General features: G+C 43.5%; 1 protein-coding gene across 3 annotated transcripts; it reads left to right on the top strand.

Moving 5' to 3' along the window:
* Positions 1–735: 735 nt before the first annotated feature.
* On the top strand, positions 736–26,016 carry LOC125327903 (1-aminocyclopropane-1-carboxylate synthase-like protein 1). Of its 3 annotated transcripts, none has more exons than XM_048307958.1 (15): positions 736–880; positions 12,826–13,439; positions 14,934–14,993; positions 17,653–17,723; positions 18,267–18,336; positions 19,469–19,535; positions 19,997–20,094; positions 20,672–20,749; positions 21,760–21,860; positions 22,561–22,650; positions 23,615–23,660; positions 23,811–23,952; positions 24,548–24,690; positions 25,061–25,214; positions 25,427–26,016. In XM_048307958.1, exons 2-15 carry the CDS (start codon positions 12,843–12,845, stop codon positions 25,723–25,725), a joined length of 2,016 nt encoding a protein of 671 aa, XP_048163915.1. In that variant the 5' UTR covers positions 736–880; positions 12,826–12,842; the 3' UTR covers positions 25,726–26,016. The 3 variants fall into 3 exon arrangements, with proteins under 3 accessions (XP_048163915.1, XP_048163914.1, XP_048163913.1); XM_048307956.1 differs by lacking the exon at positions 736–880 and adding an exon at positions 10,756–11,753; XM_048307957.1 differs by lacking the exons at positions 736–880; positions 22,561–22,650 and adding an exon at positions 10,755–11,753.
* Positions 26,017–26,286: the final 270 nt, after the last annotated feature.

The following is a 26,286-nucleotide window of genomic DNA, read 5'->3' as shown; positions in this document are numbered from 1 at the left end:
ACTGGCTTTCAGTAGGCTTGAGACACACACCTGCAAAGGGTGCTGGGCCTCAGCTTGCCAGAGCTTTATTAGCTTTGGAAAGAGGGGTCTCAAGTATTCCCTCAGGCTCTGGGGTGGGAATTTGCTGTGACAGTCTTAGGTTAGGAGATGATCTCTGTAGAAACCCTCTTTGCAATTCTGAAGCTAGAGGTTGAAAAACAGTAAGCATTGGCATTCTTCAAGGCACCAACATCTGATTGTTATTGATGTCTCAGCCAGTGAGTAGATTAACAGCCTGTCATTTGTATACCTAGAAATATTTTTTACATGTTTCTAGAACCTTTTATGAAGTTCCCTAGAATGAATCATTGTTTAAAAACAGCTTAGTAAACATCATACAGTTAAAATGATTTGAACGTAGCACAGTTCAAACTAAGACTGAGTTTTCAAAGAAAAGGTTTGCCAGAAACTGCAAAACAAACTGTTCTTTTCCTTAATGTAATAAAACACCTGTCAGCCTCCAAAGAATCAGATTTTCAAAAGTTTCTAGCAATAGCTGTGAATTCTGAATGTTCCCTTCCACCCCAAAAGGCATGCACTTGATGATTGATAACCAGCACACATTCTGCTCTTTAAATACTGCAAGGAAGCCATGTGACTCAAGCCAAGGGCACAAGGACATGGCCTCTGATTGGGAAAATCTTGCAAGGGGAGTGCGATTCTCACACATGCTTTTCTGGGAGCTCCTTGTTGCAATCTGATGAACGTACCTGACAAAGTAAATAGACACCAAAGAGAGCACTTCCTCAGCCTTTTTCCAGAGTTATAACTGCAGCTGTAACCAGGATCATAAGGCAAAATCTGACTATCAGTCCATTTCTTTTGCCAGTAAAATCTACAGGTAAGAGCAATCTATTACTATCTTACTCCAATTGTGTTTTGCTTCAGCTGTAAAGTGTGGGGAATTATTTTTGTTTGCTTTGGACAATGGGTGTAGTTAATTTCTGGGGCATTCTAGTTCTGGATAAATGAAACTGTTGTTCTCATGGAGCACTGAACTCTGATAAGACAACCAGCGTCTTTGGTTGGTACTTCTCCTCAAGAAGAATCTTTAGTTGGTACTTCTTTTGACCTGTGACAAGTCACTGAATTGCCCTGTGCTTCTCTTTCTTAAATGTAAAGTGGAAACAAGCTGTATGACTGTGTTGTGTAGTAGAAAACAAGATTGGAGTGACCACCAGCTGTATTTTTAAGAGTAATTATTTCCATGTGCCAACTTTTTTGGAACTGGACCAGTGTAGTGGGATGAGTGTTAGTCAACTCACCATTGTTTGGCTGGTAGGGGAGAATACGCTAGATATTGGGATGGAGAAGTTGCATGTGGAACCAAATCAAACTCGGGATGATCAAACCAGCAGATCTAAATAGTTTTGTGGCAGTCTCCTGATGGGTCTGCACCCCTGTAATGCATGCTAGTGAGAAGAAACAGTGGGGTCTGGCAGAGATACTGAGGTCAGACTCAACATTGCATGCACGCACAAGTTGTGCTTTGAGGACTGGGTTCGCTCAGTGTCAGAGGAAATGGGCCTTTAAAAGATTGGAGCTGGCTTCGAATTGGAACAATCCTAGGATTGTTCAGGCACTGCTTAGATACATGTCTTCATGACCCTCGATGAAGTCCAGTATTAAGGGAAGTGGCTGAGAAATACTAGGAAATATTTCTGAGCTATCACAGGGAAGGGGTGAGATCCCACAGTGTAAGAAAAGAGTGCATGTAGCGATAGCTTTGAAGAAAGGAGAAAAGGAAGCGAAACAAACTAGGTAGTAGTCACCCCAGTTGCAATTTCTGGAAAAAGTGGGACAAACGAGCTGTGTATAAGCCTATAGAAGATAACAAAGTGGTAAGTCGCAGGCACACAGGCCTGTCAAGAAGAAATCCTATCAGAGCCACCTGCCCTCTGTTTTCTGACAGAGGAACCAACTAGGGAAGAGAAAGGAGATGTTTTATACTCTGACTTGGCTAAGGTTTTCCATATTCCTTCACATGATACTCATAAGGAACTATGGACTCAGATCCCATGTGAAACTCCAGGAATTTGAGTCACTGTCCCATGGAAAAGCTTATTCACTGAACATTCTTTGGAGCTTTGCATCAAATGGGAGGGAGCAATGTGGGGACTCTTGTCATTAATGGCTTCAGAGGTCCAACAGAGATTATGCTTGTCAAATGTGATGGTAGTGTCATGCTCGCGGGCGTGCAAGCGCATGGGAGAACAGGGTCAGAATTCAAAGGGGTCTTCAGGTGCTGGAGGACGAAATGAAATAATATTCAATCTGGAGAGGTACAAAATAGGAATGAGTAATCCACTGCACAAATACAAGATAGGTTACAGCTTGCAGGACAGCAAGTGGTTTTAAGGGATCACAAAATGAGTTTTTCAAGTGCTTTGCTACTGCTAAGAGACCATCCTTATCCTGGGACAAACAGACATGAATATAGTCTCTGAAACAGCCTCCTTTCTCTGCTTAGCACTGGTGGGTTTTTGGATTGAGTGTTACACCTGTGGATTGCAGATTTCACAAAAGCCATAGATTAGTTTAAGAGAGTTGAGACAAGAAAAACAAAAACAATCAGATGTCTAGAGAAGATATTCTCTACATTTTTTCAATTTGTACACTAACCTCTCAGCTTGTTATGAAAGAAAGAAGAAAAGCAATTGTCTGAGTCAGTGCTAGATAGGATAAGAACTCTCTCTTACAACTTGCATTGTAGCAGGAGAGATAAGGGTTAGCCTTTAGAAAGCCCTTCTCATTCCAAACGTAGAAAAGCACTGAATATGTTGCTTAGGAGAGTTTGGGAGTCTTTTAAGTGAGATTTCAAAAACTTTGCATCTTCCAGGAACTGACATGGTAGTGCTGCCACAGGTAGAGATGTAAATAACAAGAGAACAACAGAGAAGCCCGATAGGATAGCTGTGCAAACCAGGGAAGCCTTTGGGCAAACAAGTTTCTTTTTCAGTCTCAAGGTGTTGATAATCTTACTGTGAAACAGACCAGACAGTGTCCCTGTCAGTCTGTGCCACTGGCAGGAGACATCACTCAGTAACAAAAGAGGTGTTTGTCAGCCTGTTTAGAAACAAAGGTAACAGCACCACCTGTGCACTTCTGTTGACTATTTCCGTCTTATTGTAGTCTCCAAATACTAATGGCAGGTTGTGCAACTGTGGGAACAAGAGAATCTTCTCCCCAGCTTCAATTTAAGTGTCTGGGGGCCGCTGGCTTTAAAGGGATTTTAAGTTCTAGTACTGGATCCATGTGAGAAATTAGAAGGATTTCCACTCTTGGGAGACTTGACTTCCATCCAAACCACTTCCACGTTTCTTTCCCTGGCCCTTTCCATGCACTACTTTGAAGGGAAGATAGACTCTCAGCAGCATTGGCAAATATCTACTTACAGCTATCAAAACCTTTTGCTAATCTGACTTCTGGTTATCTCTTCTTTCCAGACAGCAATCAATCCAGTGTGGTTATTTTAATTTAAATATTAGCATAAAATTACTACCAGCCTTACTTAAAAATTTATTTCAGGCAGCTCAAAAACCTCCCTCTCATTCACTCCCTTGCACAGCCGGACAGTGATAGTTTCCCCAGCCTGCTCTCAGGAAGTTTGCATTAAAATAGTATTTAAAAATGGGACTTCATTTTTGGGCCACATCAAGTTCAGATAATGATAGCACAGCTGGATGAGACACCAAAGAGTTGTACAGCTCAGGCAGTTGCCATTACACTGGGGCCCACAGGGTCTCAGGCTGTTCCCTGAGGTATTGGTAATTACACAAGGACAATAATATTCCTGGGAGCAATTGCTGACTTTTGACAACATCATTGAAGCTTTTGCACAAGATGGGGAGAATGAGGGAAGGAGAATAGAAAGGTCTCTATCTCTCATGAACCAACTGCAAAGAAAAGCTTAAAAAGAGAAAAAAGAATAAAAGAGTATTTTGTAGCAGTTGCTAAGAAAGCATGACAATATGTGAGGGGACTATCCCTTTTTGGGGATTATATTTGGCTCAGGAAAGCAGAAGCTGAGCACAGCTGACCTGGACGGATACATTGATGCTGTCTTTGTAGCTCTCTGATCAAGGCAAGCAGTTACAAGTTTTGTGGCTCAGCCTCAGACACAAGGCTACCAGTAAGTGTTATGACCATTTGTTATTCTCAGGCCTGGCAGAGCAGATAAGAAGGCCAGGGTGAGAACGATGATCTGCTGTCAGTGCAGTGAGGCTACACCAGGAAAGCTGTGGGGCTCCAGCAGGACTGAGCTGCACTGGCAGAGCCCTGTGAAAACCAAGGACACCTGTAGCAGTGGATGCACTCAAAAAAACTGCACTGATACCATCACCCCTCCCTAGAAAAGACTCTGTGTGAGTGAACAGGTCCTTTTGGGGGACATTAGAAGTATCCTGCTTGGCTCTTAGCTATGCTACTGGAAATGAGATCCCAGTTTCAGCTCATGTAGTTAACTCAGGCAAAAGCAGTATAAGCTCCTCACTATTATAAGTTAAAATACAGAAGAATTCTCACCCATGGTTTTATATAGAAATTGAATTCCAACTGTTTATTGTATGACACCAAACATGGAGGTCTCTGTGTCTATCTTTAGCATCAGATAAGGGCAGTTAGCCTGCTCTTCCTTGGGCTGGCTTTTCTCTTTTAAGGCAAATGTGACTGATCCTGAATATGCCTTATGTAAAACTAGAGAGACAAAAAAAATATCATGGCAACAGAAGGGCACAGTCCAACCACACACAGGGAGAGAAATGGGTTGATACCTGATTTTGTTGTGTCATTACTTGAGGATTTTTATCTCTTGTATGTACCTTAGTAAATACTCAGTGAATCTGAGTTTGGAGGCCACAAAAGGGACTGAGGGGTTTTTGGCTTGGTGTCTGTAGGTTCTGAAATGACCCATGTCGTCTTCTGGCATCAGAGAGGGCAAAAACATTTGCAAAGAACTCCCAGACCAGAGTCAGCCCATAGAAGCAGCAATGGCCAAAAAAGAAAGAAACCAAACAAAAATGCACGCCTGACTAATATAAACAACATACCAAGAGGGAAGCAATTACTAGTGCCCATTTTCTAGCTAGAGCCAGTAGCTCTTCTTTACATCTATGCCCTTGAACATGACTTTTCCTTGCAGTCCTCTTCCACTATCAGTGGCTATGAAGAAACTGCAAACAGAGGTCCCTTTGTCAGATGCCACACCATGTCCTTCATGGCGAAGGCTCTCAGGTTTCTTTCTCTAGGGCAATGCAAAATCTCTGTATTTAGAAAAGGAAGGTTTCAATGACCCCTTCAAGGAACTTAAATGTACATGTGAATCTGCAAGTGCTGAGGTGCCTTTGCTTGCCTTGGGCTTGGTGCCTGGAAAGCCTTAGTGGAGAACATGAAGCACTGCAAGAGCTTTCTCTGCATATAGGATGGCAAGTGTCAGTGTCATATGGAAAGTTAAATTTATTTGCCCTAATACATATATTTGGTTTGATTTCTTGCCTGCAGCATCAGTCACTGTTACTTCACCCTGAAGAAGAAAACACAGGCCCTGTCACTCCCTAGTGGTGTGCTCATTAGTTTAGCAGAAGTGCTATCTACTCCTGCCCTGAAATTTGCCACCATTTCAACTGTAACATAGGCACTTATTCAGTCACAACTTACAGAAATCATATTATGGCAGCTATATCTACAGAAATGTAGATATCTTGAAGAAGAGAATGGTTTATAAGACTCTGGATCCATTTCTTCTCTTGAATCCCCCTAGCAAATGAATTTAAACACTCAGATTCCCTTTATCTCTGTTTGTTGTTAGTCACAGGGTTAGCCAGTACTTGAAATACCACCAGTCCAACCACCACTTCCTGCTCCAGGGAATACCATTAAATATTTGCATGGGATGAGTAAGCAGACTTGGCTCTTATCGAAGTAATTTGCACAGAAAGTGTGAAAACCACAATTCCTTAATTGTTTGTGTAGATGTCACACTGACTTCGAGGGTGGAAAACACTCACCACTTCCGATAGCTCCCTCTGCCCACAGTGGGACAGGTCCTGTGGGTCTGCTCAGAGTTTCCCAGGAAATGCAATGTGCTGTTTAATCGTGTACAAAACTGACACTTGGGGGGAAAGAAAGAAGAATCAGTCCCAGAAAGTCTGGGAGCTGAACAGCCAAACTCTTATTTTCTTCTGCAGTTTTCGTTGTCCAGCTCCACTTTACAAAATATTTTTGAAGGCTGTCCTACTGCCCTCTGTGGGTTTTACTGTGAAGTACCTTAAATAACCTTGTGGGTATGTGTTGGGATATGACTCCCTCAGAAACTTTTGCTTCTCTTCTCTCATGCCCATGTGCTGCAGCTGCTTATTAGAGTGATACCTTAATTTAACAAAGCCAGCTGTACACTCCCCACCCCTTCATGTGCCTGCCAATGCAATAAGAAGCCTAAGAGAAGGTATCTGTAATGGCTGTTTGGTCTTGCTGGTTCTGAAAGCCAGTGAGATATAATAAACTCATCTCCAAATAAACAAACAGAAATAGAAGAATTAGTAATAAGTTTGGAAGGAAGATCCTGGTACGTATGAGATCCTGCCTTAGTTTTGGTTGAGGTGCTTTGTTTCAGTCAGCATTTTGTGGTTTTCAGGGACTGGCCTGAGGGGTTTTGCAGGAAATTGAGTGGATAATCAATATTACTAAGAAGCTTTATAACTAGGAAGTCTGTGAAGCAGAAGGGGTGTTTTCCATTTCTTTACAATGGTCAGTTTTTAGAGAACATAAAAATAAAGGCTGCTTTGGCTTCAGCTGCTCAGTGCCTCTTGGCAATCTGGGGAATCAGATGAAGAACAGAGGGTGCCTAGGGGTGCTCTTCTGCACCATCACTGGCCAGAGCAGTAGCTCAGATCCAGGCAAATTAGCAGAATTAAGAGGGTTTTAACTTGTTCCCATTTGTTTGATAACATGGCAAAATATCATATTTATTTATACTATCTACCAAACTGGAGAGATGCATGAAGGTTTTTGTCTCAACGGTCGATTTGGACTTTAATTTGTAAACTGCAATTATTGCAATGAATTTTTACTACAGTCACCTCTTAGGGAATAGACCTGTCTGCTCACCTAGTCTGGTTCCAAGGCAGTGTGTGAATGGGCATCAGGTGGTTGTGGTCACGGTGGTCATGGTGCTTCTGGCTTTACTTAGGTGCTGCCAGCAGCCACTACGCATCCTGGGGAAGAAATCTTCCTCTGATCTATGGCATTGTAAGAGCCAACCCAGCATCCTTTCCCATGCTGGAGGCTCTTGAAAACAGTTGTGTTTTACTTGACTGCATCAGAAACTTCCCTTTACACTGAACCATGGAGAACCATGCACTGAACTTCTGGAAAACAGGCCTGCTGGGCAACTGGCCCTCCTGTTCAATCTCTTGCTAACACATTCCCAGCCTGCCAGGGTCCCACACACGTTCCTTCTCACCTGTAGGTTTCCATGCAAACCCGCTGTGCCAGGCAGAGGAAGGTAGCCGGGGCTGGAGAACCCTCTGCAGGGACCTTTCTCCTGTCACCACGACAGCCACGCCCGCCTGGAAGGGACACCTCCAGCCCACGGCGGCTCCTCCGCACCGCCAAGGTGCATGGAGCCCAAAGACCAGAGAGGTCCTGCTGTTGGAAGCCTTGGCTCAGGGGGTGTCAGCAGTGGGAGCTGCCAAATGCCCTCTCCTCTGGGAGGGGATGCAAAGGGCATTCTTTGGGAGAGGGAAGCAGCATGACAGTGGAGATGCTAACCCAAATGCTGCTTGCTATGAGCCATCCTCTTTGCAGCATGAAGGCATCTATAATTTTAAGGCTTTATTATTATTATTATTATTAAATCCTCTGTAATTACAAAATAATTTATCAATATTACCATCTGTCACTGAACTGAGTTGCAAGACCTCCATTACTTTAGTAAAATTTTTGCTACCAAAACCATCATGATGGCTGTCATATTTCCCAGCTGAAGGCCTGATACTCAATGAGCCCCTTCCTCTCAACTTCCAGATGTGCTGGAAACAAACAGAAATTCTAGGGCTTTCATTTCAGTGCTATCTGTGACCGTACCATTGAGGAAGAGATTTGACAAAAGTTTATTTTGAATATCATTGCTTATGGGCACTGGGAGAGGAGCACAGTCCCCTGCTCCAGTGGCCTGGAATGTGTAGGGCAAGCATTACTGTCTAAGATTTAGCTGATCATCAACCAGTTGCATCAATGCCTTGGAGTCCTATAATAAGCTAAAAGTAATGAAATAGTGAAGCTTAATACCATTTTTTAGAGGAGGTATGTTCAGGATCACATGTCATGGGTTGTTGGAAATGGAGCTGTGACATGCATTTTGCAGGGAAGGAATCTGTAACTGAGGCATTCAGGTGTCATCGGTTGAGATGAACCTGAGGCACGAAATTCTTTGAATGCAAGGAAGGAACTCCATGACAGCATTTGGTTTGCATTCCTGAGCTTGCTGCATGAAAAGGAAAGGTAGAGAGGGTTTTTTTTACAAAGGAATATTAAAAGAATTACCCTGTCTTGGATACATCAAATTAGGTGGCACCTGTACTTTTGTCACTTAAACAGGTGTACAAAACCCTTTAGAAAATAAAGCCTTTCTTTTTGGTTTTGGAATTTTCAGTGGATTGCTCTGTGCACATTTTAACATCACGTCTTGCACTGTGGAAACATAGCCCCCTCCTAATCCTTTTTTCCATTTGAATTAGAAAAGCAGCTCAAAGAAATGGCAGGTGAAACAAGTATCTCAGCAATATACCAGCACATGACATTCTCTTGCTCAACCCCATGCTTGTCTGATACATGGTTGCAATGGAAGCTCTCCATTTCATTTTAAAAATCAAGTTTCCACTTTACAAGGCATAAGAAGGTGAAAACAACTGAACCATGAAAAATAGTTCAAGATTTGTTATATTGTTTTATATCATGAATCTAGGTTCCATTCCTTTTAATGTTTGCATTTTGAAACAGTGGTTCTTTCTGAAGCCAGGATATATGTCAAGTTACTTTCGAGAATGCTATGCTGCTGCCTGGCTAAGTTATGGCCCCCAGGTATAACAGGCTGTAGCCAAGCTCTCAGGCTTCTTTGAAAAGCTTTTTTAAAAGACTATTCCATGCTGCCTTTAATCTATTTATATTTACGATTAAACTTATATCATCAATGGCTCTATTCATTGTTGCCCTGGTCTTTGTGTACTCCAGTACACAATCTATGTAAAAGTCCTCATATAACTATGTACTTGTAGAACACAGAGTGCCATTCCCATGGAAAAAAAAAAAAAAAAAAGCCAGGAAAGTAAAAGTACACCTTATGGGCATGTGGAAATACAAATGCTATTTCAGCAGACAACTAAAAAATCCAAACTACTCTCTGGTCATAATTTATTAAGAAAGGTAGCATGATTTTTAAAGCTAAGTACTTTTAGTTTGGTTCTTTGTTAGTTTTTTTTTTTTTTGCTAAGTCTTTTTGCCTCTTTTTTTTTAATTGCCTCCCACCCCACTGCCCACCCCCCCACCCGAGACAGTATTCAAAGTATTTCATGAAATATAGCAAAGATTTAGATTTTTGTTTCCATTTCACAGACTGAGAAATGGAATCATAGAGGCTGTGAATGATTTATTAAAATCCAGAGTGAAGGTAATAACAGTTGGATAAAAACCCTAGTGCTGCTATGAAGTAGATCTTTTGGTCGAAGAGCAAAATCTCAGACTTAGTATGTGCTTCACCACCTGTACGTCGGCCACAGGTGATACAGGATATGGACACTACGTTTCATTCTGGTTTCCTCATTAATTACTGATTTATGTTTGTACTTGCTGCCTGAGGGCTCAGTCCTTATCCTGCCAGACTGGGCTCTGGACAGAAATTTCCGAACCGATGTGGCACGGTGCTGCTAGCTCTGTCCTGTAGCGTGGCTTGAGGCCACCTCCACGGCTGATGTGGCAGGATAGCTCTGTGAAGTCGAGCTCCGCAATTACAGATCCCTGCAGGGAATTTGACCTGCTGGTGTAGAGGAAAAGGAAGAAATCTTGCATTCGCTCTCGATAGTCCTTCAGCCCTCTAAGAGATGTGGCAGAGGACGCGCTGGGTGCTTGGTGGGATTTGAACCACACAGCTCACTGATGGTGGGGTGTAAACAAAGGAGCGAACTGGTGTAATGCCTGGTCACTCCCGACGGACAGACGTGAGGCACAAGTCCTTCGCCGGCGTCCAGGGGCCGCGGGCAGTGCCCCGTCCCCGTGCGTGTCCCCGAGCAGTGCCCGAGGGACACGGGGACAGGGGGACAGCCGCTGTCAGGGGCTGCCGCCGCCCCCCGCAGCTCTCGCCAGGCCGGGCCCGCCCCCCGCAAAGCCGCCGCCAGTGTCCCGGGCCCGGAGGCGCGGCGGGAGCTGGGCCCGCTCCACCGGCGGCATTCGGCAGCACCGCTCCCGAGGGCTCGGCCTCGCCGGGGCCGCAACCGGGGCTGATGCGGGCGAAGCCGTGCCGGGCCGTGCCTGGCAGCGCCGGGCGGGGCGGGGCGGGGCGGGGCGGGGCGGGGCCGCGGTGCCGAGCGCCGTGAGGGGAGGCGCGGCTGTGGCTCGGCACGGCCCGGCACGGGGTGATGCAGCACGGCCCCGTCGGTGCTGCCTCCTCCCGGGCCGGGACGTGCAGAGGGACGGACGGCAGGAGGCTGGGAGGGAGGGAAAGAGGCAGGGTGGGAGGGACCCCACGGCGCCGCTCGGAGCCCGGCCTGGCCTCGGGAGCGCGACAAGTGCCTGGCACGGGATAGTTATCCCGGAATAAGGCTGCACGCATGTGCGTCACCCCGGATGTGAACATGCCGGCCCGGCTCCCCGCTAGCTCGCTCCGCCTGGCTCCAGCGGATGGGCTGAGCCGTGCCGAGCCGAGCCGTGCCGTGCCGAGCCGTGCCCGAGGCCCTGCAGCCCGGTAGGGGCCGGGGGAGGCCGGGCCGCCCGGGCGCCCTCGAGGGCTGAGGTGCGAGAGCCCCTCCCGGCGGGGCAGAGGCAGGTGCGCAGCCCGGGGCGAGCGGCGGGCGGGACCCCGGGAGCGATGGATTTTCGTGGGAAGAAGTACGAGCGCGGCAGTAACTGGTCGGACCCCGAGGTGGTGGAGCTGCTGCAGCTCTGGGCCGACGAGTCGGTGCAGATAGAGCTGGAGAGCTGCTTGCGCAACCAGCACGTCTTCAACCGCATCGCCGAGGTGCTGCGGGAGAAGGGCATCCACCGGACGGGCGACCAGTGCCGGGAGAAGATCAAGAAGATGAAGCTGGAGTACCGGCGGATCAAGGACAATAGCAAGACCCCGCGGGGCGGGCGGACGTGGAAGTTCTACGAGGTGATGGACCGGGTGCTGACCAGCCGGCCGGCCCTGGCCTATGGCTCCCTGAGCAGCAGCATGATGGCTCAGCAGGTGCTGCAGGGCAGCATGGTGGAGAGCTACCACCACCAGTTTGCCTCCTCCACCCTGCCCTTTGGACACTCCCAGCACCCTGAGCTGATGGAAATCAAATGTGAGGAGGTGAACTCTGATGGCCACAGCTTGACCCCAGAGCCCCCACAAGCCATGTCTTACCAGCAGGGCTCCCCTGAAGAACAGGAGATGGAGAGAGCCTTCTTGGAGAGGGCCCAGAATGACTCTCCCATCTCCAGGGTGGAGATTCCCATTGAAACCAGTGTTTCACCTTCAGGTAGGGAAGGTTTTACATTCATTCCAGCATAAGGTTTCTGCCCATTTTCCCAGAGAGAGAAGATTATTTCTGGTGCAGAGATAAACACTTGGTTTTCTCAATGACATTTGGATCCCAAAAAGCTTTAAAGTAGAAGGCTGATTTTATGGTCTTCTGGCCATTCCCAAAATGCAGGTATCTTGCTGCGGATAAATATAGTCTGGAATTACTGAGCTAGGCTATATATTGTGTATGAAGTCCAAAGGGCTCCATAAGGTGGGCTAGTTAGATTTCTGCATATAATGCTGACAGTAATTACCTTGTTGAAAAAAACCCATTGGCATGCTTTTTGGTATCATTTGAACATAACCAGAGCTTTCTGTGCTCCTCATACTGAATTGTACTGGGAGACCTTCTTCTGCCATGGTTGCACTATAAACGTGCAGGTGAAACTGTCCTTGCAGTGTTTTAAAATATATTCCAGATCTAACATTTTAGCCCGCTTGACAGTGAAGAGTACTTGGGAATAATCATTGCCTGACTTTCTGAGCTATTCAGTGGGACTTGGAAAGAAGATATTTTTGAAAGTCACTGGCAGAAACAGTGTATTTGTTTCCAGGAGATGAGACTCCTGCACTGAAAGTGCAGTTGGCATTGCTTAGCTGCCAGGAAGGGTACAGTCTGGGCATCCTGGGGATTTCAAACCGGTCTAGGACTGATGGAAGACCATGAATTGTTGGAGAAGAAGAGGTAGTAACAAACGTGAGGTTAATGTCTGAGGTCAGGAAGAAATGGTATGTCCCCTTGGCTGTGGTGCTTGCATAGTTAGCCTGGTGGAGAGAACTTATGATCATTTGGGTTAATACAGAGGCTATGTAAGGGGCTGGGGCTGGCAGCACCATGGTGTGCCCAATGTGGATGGTAAAAGCAAACTTAAAAAAATGTTTGCAAACCTCAGCATGTACCAGACAGGTTTTACTTTGTTTTTTCTGTAAACCCTACAGGGTGTTCTTAGAACAGGCAGGGGAAGGCAGCAAAGCATGCCCGTGCCACTTTGCTTGCTGCACTTTTTCTTCCTTTTGTGTATTCACAGGTTTCAGTGAGCCAAACATGGCAAACTCATCACAGATCCAGAATGTTGTTCCCCGGCCTGGCTTCTCTGCTTTGCATCGGCTGAGAAAAAAGCGGAAAGGCCAGCGCATGAGGGACCCACTCGATGATCTCCTGCTGAAGACTCTGACGTCTCAGCGCGCCATGGAAGAGCGCTTTCTGCAGATGGAAGAACGCCGATTTCAGCGAGATTTGGATGCGGAGGAGCGTCGGATGCAACTGGAGCAGCGCCGGTTTGAACTGGAGCGGGAACACGAGTTTCGCATGTTCAATGTCTTTGCTCAAATGCTCAGCATCCTAAAGCAGAGTCATAGTGGCTCCTCCTCCTCTGTTGCCATGCCTCGGGGTTTGGACTTCAGCCAGGCACTGTCCGAAATTGAGGGAATGGGAGGAAGAGGGGGCAACTTGCAAGAGATGAGGGTTCGGCCGCTTGCCAAGAGGAGGGTTGACGTGTATGGCTTCTGTAACCCCAGTGGCTTCCAGAGAAGCCCCTACCTCTCTGCTCGCGGAAACTTTGCCAGCATTTTTCAGGGCTCCTCTGAGGAAGGGTACAAAGCTTATCATGCTGACAAGTATGATGAAGACAAGAACCCCAATGTGAGTAAGAACCTCAAAGTGTTTTCCTGGCTTCCTTGTTAGGAAATAAGTTTCTTAGAGGTTTGCTGACAGATATGCTAAAGGTGTGGGGTTTTTTTGATCTCACTAATACAAGGTGAGTCAAACTGTTTGTTTAAGGAAAAGAAATTAAAAGTAGCTTTGCAGATCATCTAGGTATCAAAGATGAACGCTGTGTTCAGCTCAGGTTTGCACACTCTGATTTCTCTACCAGGGTAATAATAGCAGTAGCAGACCTTGAAAGATGTAAGAAATCTGCAGGAAGGCAGCTCGTGTTCCTCCTTCCACCTCATCACCTCTATTGCCCAACTGAGGACCATCTCTGATTATCTGACTATATCTGATTATTGCAGGTGATGGGTGCAGGAAATAGGCCTTTTTTTTATTTTTTAAATTTTTAAAATTTTAATATCACTCAGCACTTTTTCTTCCCGTTTACACTCAGATGCTCAGTTTTAAGTAGCTAATCGTAGCCCTCTTGTGGCACAAAGACTGAGTGTTAATACTTCATGGCAAATTATTACTGAGTAACCAGTAAATATAAATAACAATTTATATGTGGATTACTTCTAAGTAGATCCTTCATTCACGTACTGAACTACTTGAAACTTTAAAAATATTTTATTCTTAGCCCTGACTTTCATTGCCTGTGTTGAGGTGGTGAAAACTAGATTGTTAAACTAGAAACACGTAGGGAAGTTTTTGTTACAAGGTGTATTATGAGATACAGACTGCTGCTTGTACCAACTGTTGTCTATGTAAGAGGTAGTTTTTTTAAACAAATACCTAAAATTAGACTTGTACTTTAATAATATCAGAAGTGTATAGTTGTTTAGATTTTCTTTCACATTTTAAAAATTTATTTACTCAAAACTCTTCCAAGAATGAAAATGTGCTACTAGATTTGAACTCTTCAGGATCTAATACCATACTAAATATGGCCAAATCATAAACCTGGAACTGTAGGGTCATCTCTCCAGAGGGGAAAATTCGGAATTTTAACTACTTGTCATGACTACATGTTTATATGGCTTCTGAGCAAATCAGTAGAGTGGAATAGTAATTGCTGATAAACAAATACTTTTAAGTTAAAGAAATATATCCAAAACCTTGTGTAGAACCACTGCAGAAGGGTAAACCTTTGGTTTTTTTCAGAATTGTTTTAGGTTTTTTTTCTTAGGTGCATATACCAGTGAGTGAATTCAACATTAAGTTAAACATGTTCTGTAAAGAAGTATAAACCATTAATACGTGTTCATTTACAGTTTATTGACTAAGAAGCCGAGTGCTTAGGGTATATATGGAAACATACACACATAGATGCATGTCTTGAGTTATATATGGTGAAGTTTATGTGAACTGTGTTTTGGCTTTTCCTTGGTAAGCTTTTTGGAGGCAATTCAGTGAAGTGATGGCTAAGGTGATGTACTTACATGTTTTATGTGTCTGTAAACAATACACTGTTTCTTTTTCTAGGGTATAATAAACTTTGGCACCAGTGAGAACAAGCTCTGCTTTGACCTGATGTCGAAGCGGGTAAGTTCTATTCCAAAATAAACCACGGAATTTGCTTTGCAGTTCCTCTTCAAAGCTTGCACTTTCCTAGAGTTACTGCTGTTACTCGGGTTTCTCTGGTAAAGTTTTTCGTTGCGAATTTTAAATTTGTTGGAAGTCACTTTTGAATCCAACTACTTGTACATTTATTTATTTTATTTTTCCAGAAGGATAGGAACATGGGTGTTTTTCTTTTCCTCTTCATAATGGGTTTCTCTCTGGGGATGTACTTATTTCAGAAAACTAGATGAAAATAAGATAAATTTTATTTTCCCCTGCTGACAGTAGATGATTTAATACAGATGTTTTGAAATTAGTTTTGAACTCTATTTTTGAGGATCTTCACATCTGTCCATTATAAAGTCACACGACTTGGAGGCCCGGTTCTGAACTCACCTGAAATGTGAAAGAGTGGCAGCAGTGAAATCTCTCAAAATGAGGCTGGGTCAGCTGCTACCTGCTGGCTTTGTTCAGTTGCATCAGGCAGAAGAGTGGAGAACATAGCACAACTGAAAAAGTAGAAAAAGTCAGAAGGAAACAACAGAACTGTGCTGCAGAGGAATGCTTCTAGATTTCCATTAAAATCACTTCTGAGGTGGCAGACAGCCTTTGAGGTGGGCAGGTGGCACTTTTTCCTACCTGTAGCTACGTGCAGGGAGGGAAGGTGGCTCAGGGTTCGACAGTCAGTCTCTGCAGTTTGAAGTTCATGGTTGCTCCCATTCCACCACTTCCCACCCTCAAAATGTTCCTTGTTTGATTTCTGCCTGCCACTCCACTGACTCGGGGGATGCTACCCCTCTACCCCACCTTCCAGCTAAAAGAACAGGTAAGGCAGGGCTGCTGCCTGCCTGGAAAGATGTCTTCTAGGCTGCGTAGGTGGTGCCTTCCTTCCTTCCTTCACTGTCCTTTCCCCTTTAAACCAGCACCACGTCTGCAGGAAGTAGTGCAGAGGGAGACAGTAGTCAGCTGCATCTTAATTAGCCCTTCTGTGAAAGTGAGTTGAGACTTTGTCAGCTATAGTGTTCATGCTTGTGGCAACAAGCAGAACAGAGGTATTGTTGCCAGCTTCTCAGTCCTTGCAGCCTTGAGTAACAGTGTGGATTCACTGAATGCAGCATCAGCTGAGATTGTAGGCAAATATTTTTTTTGCTATTTGGGATTAAAAATACTTACTGCTGCCACTGAATAATGTATCCAATTTCTGTTTACAACTTTTGACCCTTAAATTAGAGAATATTTTCTGGCATGAGATCTCAGATGCTCTTCCTTTAAGTTAGCCCATCTGGCTAACTTTCCTTACCCCTTAACACATTACTTTTAGGGGTTCTCTTCTTATTAATTCATAGTCATTTTTGGCCAAGTCTGCTGATATGTTTGATGTTTCATTCTCTAGATAAGTTTAGGAAAGAGATGTAAGGAGGAACAGTTCTTGGAGCTACATAGGCTCCAAGAACATCTACAGCTGAATAAAGGAACTTAAATCCTATAATACCAGGTTGTAATTCTGCATGGGATAAGGACAGTGTCTTTAAACTCCAGAGCTTGGCACCAGTTATTAAAACACCTATATAGCTTTGTTATCATGTGCAAAACTTTCACACTGCATGTGGAATTTCCCTTCTCCCTTGCACCATCAACTACTTGTGTCACCCCCACGTTTCCGTTTTTTAGTATTAACTCATAGATTTGGTTGCCATTAAATATTTGGAAGAGACCTTGCACATAATACTTGTTTATTGCCTTTTTGTTTATCCAGAATGTTCTCTCTGCCTGTATCAATGGTGCGCTTTCCCTTGCAACTTCACAGAGCTGGATTATGTGAAACCGTGATATTTATAACCTTGGAAATAATAATAATAATAATAAAAATCAGTGTGCACACTTTATCTAATTATAAATATTGAAAAGGACTTCCACAGTTCAGGTCAATCTGTCTTTGAGATCAGAATGAACTTCTCATAAGGAACAAAGTGCCTGCCCTGGGGAATAATTATTAAGAAGATAATTTGATTTTTCTCCTGTCTTTTGGAAACTCCTCTTATACTTCAGCACTTACCAAAACTGGTCAGAAATATAAATCTGAAGAACCTGCAGCAGCTTGGAACTGAGACATAAATGAAAGCTGTAATTCATTTAAAAAAATAATGCATTGAAAGCTTATTAAAGAAAATACATATCTGACTCCAATTCAAATTCCTTTCTAACTCCTTCTGACAGTCTAGACCTGAGCTTTCACAACTGGGACTTATTTTTTCAGCCAAAAGCTGTTGTCCTCAGAGCTTGGGCAAAACACTCTTGGGGTTGCTTCATTTGCTGAGGAAGTCTTCTGTGGGCACCTTGGTTATGGGCATCGTGTGTTGCCTGTTCTGCATCCTTTTTGTAGATTTCTGTGCAAGTTTTGGCTGCAATAACTTAGCAGAAGCCCATGGTTCATAAAACCTGAAGGTATCACAGATCTGTTTGCTGGTCCTTGCTTCTCCAAGCTGCATTAATGTTGATGGTCAGTGGCTTTCCCAATCCAGTTTTACAACTGTTGAAGTTGCACAAGTGTCTGTGCAGGTGTGTGCCCATACATGGATCCTATCTCCATGTTTCCCTTATCAGAAACTGTGCTTTTAATGATTCTTCTCATTTCTCCCAGCTGACACAGGCTGATATGAATGTGATTGACCCTCCACTGCTTCAGTATCCTGACTGGAAAGGACATCTGTTGTAAGTCTTTTCTGTAGCACTTCTCTTTTTGCTTACTTGTTTAATAAACAGAATGAATGAATACAAACCTCTTCTGCTACATTCTCTAGTTAAAACTTTTCTAGGTCATTTAATCATATTTTCTTTGCAAAACTTTACATTAGCTCTCCTAGCAGCTCATCCAGTTAAAAGTCCTTTTACATGAGAGAAGATGCAAATTTTCTAAAGCAAACAGAGTTTTAAAAGCACTTGTATACATTAACAAATTGGGTAACTCCAAACAATTCTTTGAAACATAGTGAACACTTGGGGATGTTAATCCTTCTCTTCTGTGCTGGGTTAAAGTTCATCAGAAATGCATGCACCATTATAGACATTATCTGTGACACCTCTACTGGGTGTAAAAATCATGTCTATTCCATGGGCCTGAGCTATCCTGTGTTCTAGCTATTTTCACCAGACTTCACTGTCCCTGACTTTATTTTCCTAAGACGTGAACCTGATTTGGAAGCCCAGGCTCTTGGACAATATTGGAATCAATATTTGCTTTTGTGTATTTTCCAGTTTACGGGAGGAAGTGGCTCGATTTTTGACCTATTACTGCAAGGCCCCTGCACCCCTTAAAGCAGAGAATGTAGGTAACCCAGTGTCCATTGGTGTTGGTTCTAATGTATTGCCATTTGTTGGGAAACTGTTTGAAATTCTGTTTTTTTAAACAAATGATTTGATAAGAATGCAACCCGTTATCATGTACATGAGATTGATTCTTCATTTCAGTAGCTTTTGATTCACACTTCAGCCAAAACACTTCAGGTCTGCTGTACATTTGCCTCACGTTTCACTTGTGTGTGCCAACTCCTCCTTCCACTGCTCTCAGTGGGGCCTTATATCTTCATCTCCTTATTTAGCTCTGGGACCTACTATGCCTGTATCCCTCAGCCTTGACAAAGAGTGCCCGCTGTTTCAGCTGAGTTTCATATTATCCCATTCCTCTGTTATACTTCAGGACAAAGATTTGTGATTGAACCAAGAGTTAGTTTTAGCCTGTAAATTTGTGGTAATGTTGCTAGAAAGGCATCAAGACCTGAGTCTCTGCAGGACTTGCTGACTTGTGAGAGATCACAGCCTAGACATGGGGGCCTGTGGAGGTCAGGGACTTCTGCCTCTGCTGAGTGCTGAAGGCAGCAGGAGCTGGTGCAGCCATTGCTTTTCTGGCTGCAGTAATTCAACAGAACCCCATACTTCATGGGGACTGAGGTTACCACTGATCTGTTTGCTGATCACTGCCTCTCCAAGGCACCAGATTCTTCCTGATACTTGGAATGAAACTCATGGTGCCTGTGAGCATTTGTCCTGTAGAAGCAGGAGTCAAACCTGCTTCTGTATGAGACAGTAGTTTCTACCTTTGCACAAATTTGGCAGGAGGTCTGTACTGCTGTTACCACAAAGAGATGATAACACATATTAACTGTTGAAAAGTATTTTGCTTTACTAACAGCTCAGAACTGCTCCCTAATTTTTTCCCTAGTTAAAGACTATTCTTTTTCTAAATTGCTTATTAGAATCAAGAATGGCACCAGAACAAAGTGTCTCTGAAGCGAAGAACAGGATTAAAGTTATTCTGGTAGAAGTGGGATTTCAGCAGGAAAATTCTAATAGAGAGTTGGGGAGAAAATTTATTTCAGTGATTTTGTCAGGAATTATTATTTTATAGTGTTGACTTGCTATGTATGGATTTATTACCAGCTGCTCTCTTTCTTCCTTAGGTGATTGTTTTAAATGGTTGTGGCTCTTTATTTTCTGCATTAGCGACAGTCCTTTGTGATCCAGGGGGTAAGTGGATGATTGGAACATAGTTTTGGGTTGGTTTGGTTTTTTTCTGCTGGGAAATAATGTGTTACTTTGTTTAAATACTGTTAGACAGAAGTGAACTATTGGAATTGGCATTGGCCTGCTGCAAAGTTCTTGTTTCCTGCAAGGTTGTGCTGTGAAATTCTTTATTTCCATGGTCTGCAGATGTCATGCGCTCACACTTGATGCCTGCCCTGTCTGCCTTCACTGTTTTTGTGGTGCCCTGTTTTAGTTTGCTAGACTAGACATGGGCTATAGTCATGTTTGCCTGGGCTCTTGTAGAAAATTAGAGAATTAATGTAAAAATAAAGCAAAGAAAGAGGCAGTAGCATTACAGTGTTTCGAGGGGGCACAGCTGTAAAAACACTTTCATGTTTAGCTAAAGCACATTGGGAGACAAGACTGTCACCTGTTGATAACCAACTTTGTTTTCTTGGTTCCAGAAGCTGTTCTGATTGCTACTCCCTTTTATGGTGGTATTACCCAGAGTGTCTTCCTCTATGGTAATGTCAAGCTGGTGTATGTCTATTTAGACAGTAAGGTAAGATCTGAGAGAGGGGAATAACAACCTCTGTAGTTAAACTGGAAAGTGCTCTGAGCTTTGGGAACCTCTGCAAGCAGTTCTCAGAGCAAGGGTACACTACAGGCAGTGGACATTTTCACTATTTGTTTCTGGGAAAATATGCATGTAGCTTACAAGAAAGTAATTGGAGACTGTAAATCTGGATTCCGGTTTTGTCCTTTTCTTGTATCTTATTCCCAATAAGAGTCCCTGAAAGGAAGAAAACAGATTATTTTGAACCTTGGAGAGAGAACTATGTCCTGTCCTACTGAAGCTGGCCCCAGGGTGGAAGAGCAGATGGAGACATTGCATTGCTTTAGTTATTCAAGGATAGCAAGGAAATTCTGTTTGTGGCCAGCCTCTGATGGCCATTTCTTTGATTTTATTTATTGACTTATTTATTCTGTCTGTCGTATAAAAGGATAGGAATATGGTTGCTAGGTCATTATTGCTGGGGGTTTATTTTCTTTCAGGGAACATTTCTCAGTGGATTGGCTCAAGGCAGTCTCTTGAGAGAAACAACTTTGCCTTTTTTTATCTTTTTTATGTCTTGCAGATTACTGGAACAAACACTCGGCCTTTTCAGCTTACGGTGGAAAAACTGGAAAAAGCCTTGCAAGATGCCCGAGCAGAGGTGAGTCTAGCTGAGCTTCACATTACCACCTAAGTTTACAAGCTATTGGAGACACCACATCCCATAAGAGGCCTAAAGATCAAAACATTTTCAAAACCTACCACCTGGCTTTCTGGTTGTCCTTGTAGACTGACTGGGATGAGGCTGCTTGCAGACTCAGGGGCGGTTCTAGGGGGAATCCCTCAGTGTTATGTCTGTCCAGTTTTGGTCACAGCAGGAAGGATAACCCAGACCCTTCACAAAGCACTGGAACCCATTCATATCAACAAAAAAAAAAATGTACTTGGCCATGCGCTAAAATTTGGGACTACCCAGGGTTTCTCCCTCAGAAAGTCCAGCTGGGTTACCTGAAAACTGACTGCTCTACACAGCAGGGCAGATGAATCCACTAAGAATACTGAGAGTTTTTACAGGAGGAAAATCTAGAGGATAAAATGGAAGTGAAAATCACTTTTCTTAAGAGCTAGTCTGTAAGTTTGGCATTGTCCTAAATCTCATATTTGTTTAGCTGCATCTTTGAATTGTTACCAGCTCTGACATCTCCAGTCAAGTGTGCTCTAAATGAGTACACTTTGCGTCCACCTAACTCAAATTCTCATCTTTCTTGCCACATTCATGGACAGTCTTCAGTAGTTTATTACTGCCCAATTACTGATGCAGCTCAGAGAAAGTGCTTCCATGCTGGGAGCATGTGAGACCATCTTTCTCATTAACTGGTTGACCAGATGGCAACCAATTACTTGGCGGTGGCAATCCCTGCTTTTCAAAATCATAGATTAATTCTTTAATATTTTTCTCAGTTCACTTTACAAATGATTTAATTAAAAAAAAAAATCTTAATATGTGGCTGAAAATTTTCTCATGCGAATCTAACCTTTGAGGTGAAAAGTCATGGTGGAAGCTTCAGGGGAATCCTGTGTCACACTCAAGTGAGGGACTGTTTAAGTAGAGGGACTGCAAATGTATCCCATGATGGGTACTCTCTTAGTAGTGTTATTTGCATTCTGCAGGGTGTCACTGTAAGAGCCTTAATTCTTCTGAATCCCCAAAATCCCCTTGGGGACATCTACTCCTTGTCAGAGCTACGGGATTACCTGGAATTTGCTAAAAGGTATGTCACTTTGGAAGGCTGAGCTATCCTGAGTCAGATACAGCTTTCAGAATCTGGTGGACTACTTGCTGTCCCTGAATTTATCTGTGCATATCTTTTAAGTCAGGCAGATAGTCTATTCTTCACACACATTGGTGGACTTAAGAAAGAGGGGACTGCTGGGAACATGGACCATGCAGTTATCTGGGGTGACAAAGCAGCTTGCATCAAAGAATGCAGGTTTTATTTTTCAGTAATCCTAGGAAACACTATGGTGCTGTGCTTCCCTGGTAGGAAGCTGATTTCTTTTCCTCTCAGTTTCTCTGTATTTGTAAAGACAAGGAAGTATATCAATATGGGTTCCCAGCTTCATCATGGATCATAGTATTATTTGAGATTCAGAATCTATGAGATGCTGAGTGGATGGTGATGCAACTTACTCTACATGGGTAGTACATACAGGAATTAATTTTCAATAGTACATTGGATATGATAGGATTTTTGTCTTGTTATATGGTTGCAGTAGGTGACAGTTAAGTGCATATACTTCAAATCACTTCAAGGTACACAAAATAGATAAGTTGAGAAAAATTGCTTTCTTTCTGCAAAATTTGGCATCCCCTCTTCTTTGTATAAAGCAAGTATTTGCAGGCCTGAATTTGTCTCTGCTTCTAAACCAGAAGCAGCCTTCTTTTGTAATCTCTGTTTTGTCCTTTTGCAGACATGAATTGCATGTGATAGTAGATGAGATCTACATGCTGTCAGTTTTTGATGAATCAGCCACGTTTCACAGTGTCCTAGGCATGGACAGGTAAAAGCAGCTCCTATTTCCCTGGCCATCTTCCAGTGACAGTTCAACATGCTGCCTTGCTGAGAACTTGTGACTGGAAGTTAAGTCATGAGCTAGCAAATTCTAAATCCACCTTACATTGATTTCTTTCTTCTTCTTTTTTTTTTTTTTGGCAATTTCTAAATGGCAAATGCATTTTGTCCAATACAATCTAGCAAGTAAAAAATGGTAGCTAGCTTTTTATTGTGGTATACTTTTCAATGTGTGCATCAGTATTTGGTTATGGCAGTCCCCAAAACTGAAAACAGGTTTCTCATTTGTTGAAGGTGATGCTTTTCTTCCTACCTAAAAATCTTTTTCCCATGTTGATACTTGCAAAGACTTTTTGTTGCTGTTTACTTCCTTTTTTTCCATAGAGTAGTCCCAGATCACAGTAGTATTACAGACTGGATAATGGCTTTTTTTAGGTATTGTTTTAATGAGATGAAAAGCTTTTAATATCTTTTTTAAAATAAGGTGGGGTGTTGAGGGTTCATTTCTTTTTTTAATTTCTAGTCTTCACCAGTGGTGCTAGCTTTCTTTCTGTGCTCATTTGCAAGGAAATAAAATATACTTGGTTAAGTGTTAGCTCAGTGCTGCTGGGCTTAGATGTAAAGGAACCTTGCTTTTGATTCTTGACAAATACATTGGCAGAAGCCTGATTTGTATGAGCTTCATATGTTCAGGAAATCGGTGTGTAAAATGTAGCACTTGTAAGCATCTGGGTCTCTGAAATATTTGAAGATTCTGTCTAAAACTACTTCCCGGGGGTTCCTAGCTTCTAAAGTTAGGTCACATTTGAATTTTCCCTGCTTGACTGCTGTTCCGTGGTGCACTGTCTATCACTGTGTAATGCTGCCTCTCTGTTTCTGCAATGCTGCACTGGTGATCCAAAAGCTTCAGCACCTATGACACTAACTGCCCATCTGCATCCTTCTACATACAGATTGCCTGATCCACAGCGGACTCACGTGATGTGGGGCATAACCAAGGTGAGTGCTGCTTGTTATCATGCTGTGCCTTTGTGGCTGGTAGGTTTTGGTCTGGGCTCCTCAGGTTCCTCATGCTGGAAAGATCAAGTTAGAAGTAATAGGATCCCAGTTGTTCAGTGTAATAAAGTAGTCTCTCTGTGTCCTCTTCAGGATTTTGCTGTTTCTGGGATTCGTTTTGGTACTTTATATACAGAGAACCAAGATGTAGCTAATGCAGTGGCTTCTTTGTGTTATTTCCACGGGGTTTGTGGACCTGTCCAGCACAAGGTTGCACAGCTGCTTAGAGACAGAGGTGAGTCAGTAGCTCCATGTACAATCCTCTGCCATTCTGTGTTTCCTGGAAGATCTCCCCTCCCCTTACTTTCCTTAGTGTCTCCTCTTTGTCTCCTCTTTGCTTAATTGACAGTCTTCTGTTACCCTGAAGCTGCCCATGCAACACGAGGCTGACAGCTCTGCAGAAAAGGACCATTTCTGCAGATCTCCTGATCAGCAGGGTTAGAGGAGCAGCTTGAAAGAAGTGTGGTAGCTATTTGTACAGAAATTGCTAGTGTTGTATAGAACCAGCTGAGCAGAAACAAAAAACACACTTGTGGGACAAGGGAAATGGGAGTGGCCTTCTAACTCTGCCCAGGATGGAATGCTAGCAGTCCATGACAACTAAGAACTATAAGTGTAGGGAAACTTCCTCAGGAAGGTCAAGGAGATACTCTTCTGCACAGACATGAAACTGCAAAATACTTCTTGCCTGTCTTTTTGTTATTTGACGAAACAGAAAACAAAAGGAGGTGAAGTGTGAAGCAGAGAAAAGACACTGTTTCGGAAGCTTGAACAGATCTGAATACTTTCTCAGTTTGTGATGCTTTTCTTAATCATCTTCTTCTGGTCAGACTGGATCAACCAGGTGTACCTGAGGGCCAACCATGCCCGCCTAAAAGCTGCCCATACATATGTGACAGATGAGCTGAAGACACTTGGGGTTCCTTTTCTCAACCGCAACGCAGGCTTCTTTGTCTGGATTGACTTCCGAAAGGTTGGTAGTCTTAGGAACTGGGGTGAGGGCAGGCATGTAGTGCAACTGCATCTAGAGGAAAGGTTAATACTGTGACAAGCTTTTTGTTTTAACAAATCTGTTGTCTGATGAGGAAGGGGAAGGACTGCCAGATGTTTCAGTGTACTCTTTTCCATTCGTCTATCTGTGAACGTCCCTCCTTGCAGGAATCTTACTACTCTCAAGCCACTTCCCTCCCCATTTCTTCCTTTGTATCACAACTGCTGTACTTCAGAGGTAAAAGGTGTCTCCCTTGGCCTTTGCAGACCTCATGGGAATCACAAATTCATGAGGATCTCAGTGATGTAGTCTATATGTTACTAACCTCTGGCCTTTCTGATGACTCTCCTAGTACCTTAAGACAGGCACATTTGAGGAGGAGTTGCTGCTCTGGAAGCGTTTTCTGGATAATAAGGTCCTCCTGTCATGCGGAAAAGCCTTTGAGTGCAGTGAACCCGGATGGTTCCGCATCATCTTTGCTGACAAGACCCACCGGCTGCAGTTAGGCGAGTAATGTTTTCTTCTCTTTTTCCTCCCACCACAATTTCTGCAGCACTGTTCCCTTCTCTTCTTAATCCTAAACTCAGCCTGTTATTATCCTCTTGTCTTCTATGGTTTTTCTCACTTTTTCCATCTTCCTTTTCTGGATCTGGTGGGTTTGGAGACACTCATGGCTTAAACTAATCCACTAGTGTTTCTCCTCCTTATACCACTGCAGGTATGCAACGGATACGCAAGGTTTTGGAAGAGCGTGAGCAGGAGATACTGGCTGAGGAGAAGGAGCAGCCTTGTCAATCAGATCAGGATGGCAAAGCAGATAGCACAGATGAAGTCATTTTTGTATCCCGCCACCAGGAGCCTACCTGTGCCAGTAGCTCCAGCCTTGGTGACCTCATTGGCCTCCTGCAGCAACAGATGCGTTCCTCTGACTGGCTACAGAAAAACACAGCGGAGCAGTTCGCCCAGGAAAAGCCAGAGATATATGATGTGTTCAGCAAACTGGTGGGGAAGCAGTAGGGGTCAGCGTGCCTTCAGGGGCATTCCTGAGCAGTGACTGACCCTGGGCCCCTAACAACTCAGCAGTGACTTCCAGCAAATAATATATTTTCTGTATAGCAAGAAAATTACTTTGTAAGCCCCCTCCTCTCCCCCCTGTTTGAGATCTCTAATTTGTACTATATAGGTGTATTTCCTTGGATTGGGGTGAGGGTAGGGAATGGGGGGGCTGTCTTGTTTGCGTGCTGCTCTCTGTCCTGCGGCATCATTGTATTTTATATTTCATTTCTAATGAATATGCTCTTAACTCTCTTATAAGGTCCTGTGGTGTAATTTTTATTCTTCTTCACACTTTCCAAAAAGACAGAGACTTTAGATTGTTAAGTTATGTGAAGTTTCCCTTTTCTTAAATGATGATCAGATGTAACTATTTTGGGGCCAGCTGTCGCAAAGGGGTGTTTTTGGGAGATAGAATCTAGTGTCAGCCCTAACTTAGCCCCAGCTAAAGGTAGATAAGCATGTGCATGAGTGAGGCTGTTAGGACCATAGTCATCTAGACTGAGTTCTATAAAGCTTTTTGTT

This window comes from Corvus hawaiiensis, chromosome 6 (assembly GCF_020740725.1).
Source record: "Corvus hawaiiensis isolate bCorHaw1 chromosome 6, bCorHaw1.pri.cur, whole genome shotgun sequence".
NCBI lineage: Eukaryota > Metazoa > Chordata > Aves > Passeriformes > Corvidae > Corvus > Corvus hawaiiensis.
Note: the sequence above shows the minus strand (reverse complement) of the source record. Positions and strands in the feature narration are given on the sequence as shown.

Bases quoted from the DNA above. Each gene is read 5' to 3' on its own strand.
- LOC125327903 (XM_048307956.1), top strand. From the start codon at position 11,117: ATGGATTTTCGTGGGAAGAAGTACGAGCGCGGCAGTAACTGGTCGGAC. The intron at 19,536-19,996 runs GTAAGTGGATGA...TCTTGGTTCCAG, and splicing joins AGTCCTTTGTGATCCAGGGG to AAGCTGTTCTGATTGCTACT. The intron at 21,861-22,560 runs GTATGTCACTTT...GTCCTTTTGCAG, and splicing joins TACCTGGAATTTGCTAAAAG to ACATGAATTGCATGTGATAG.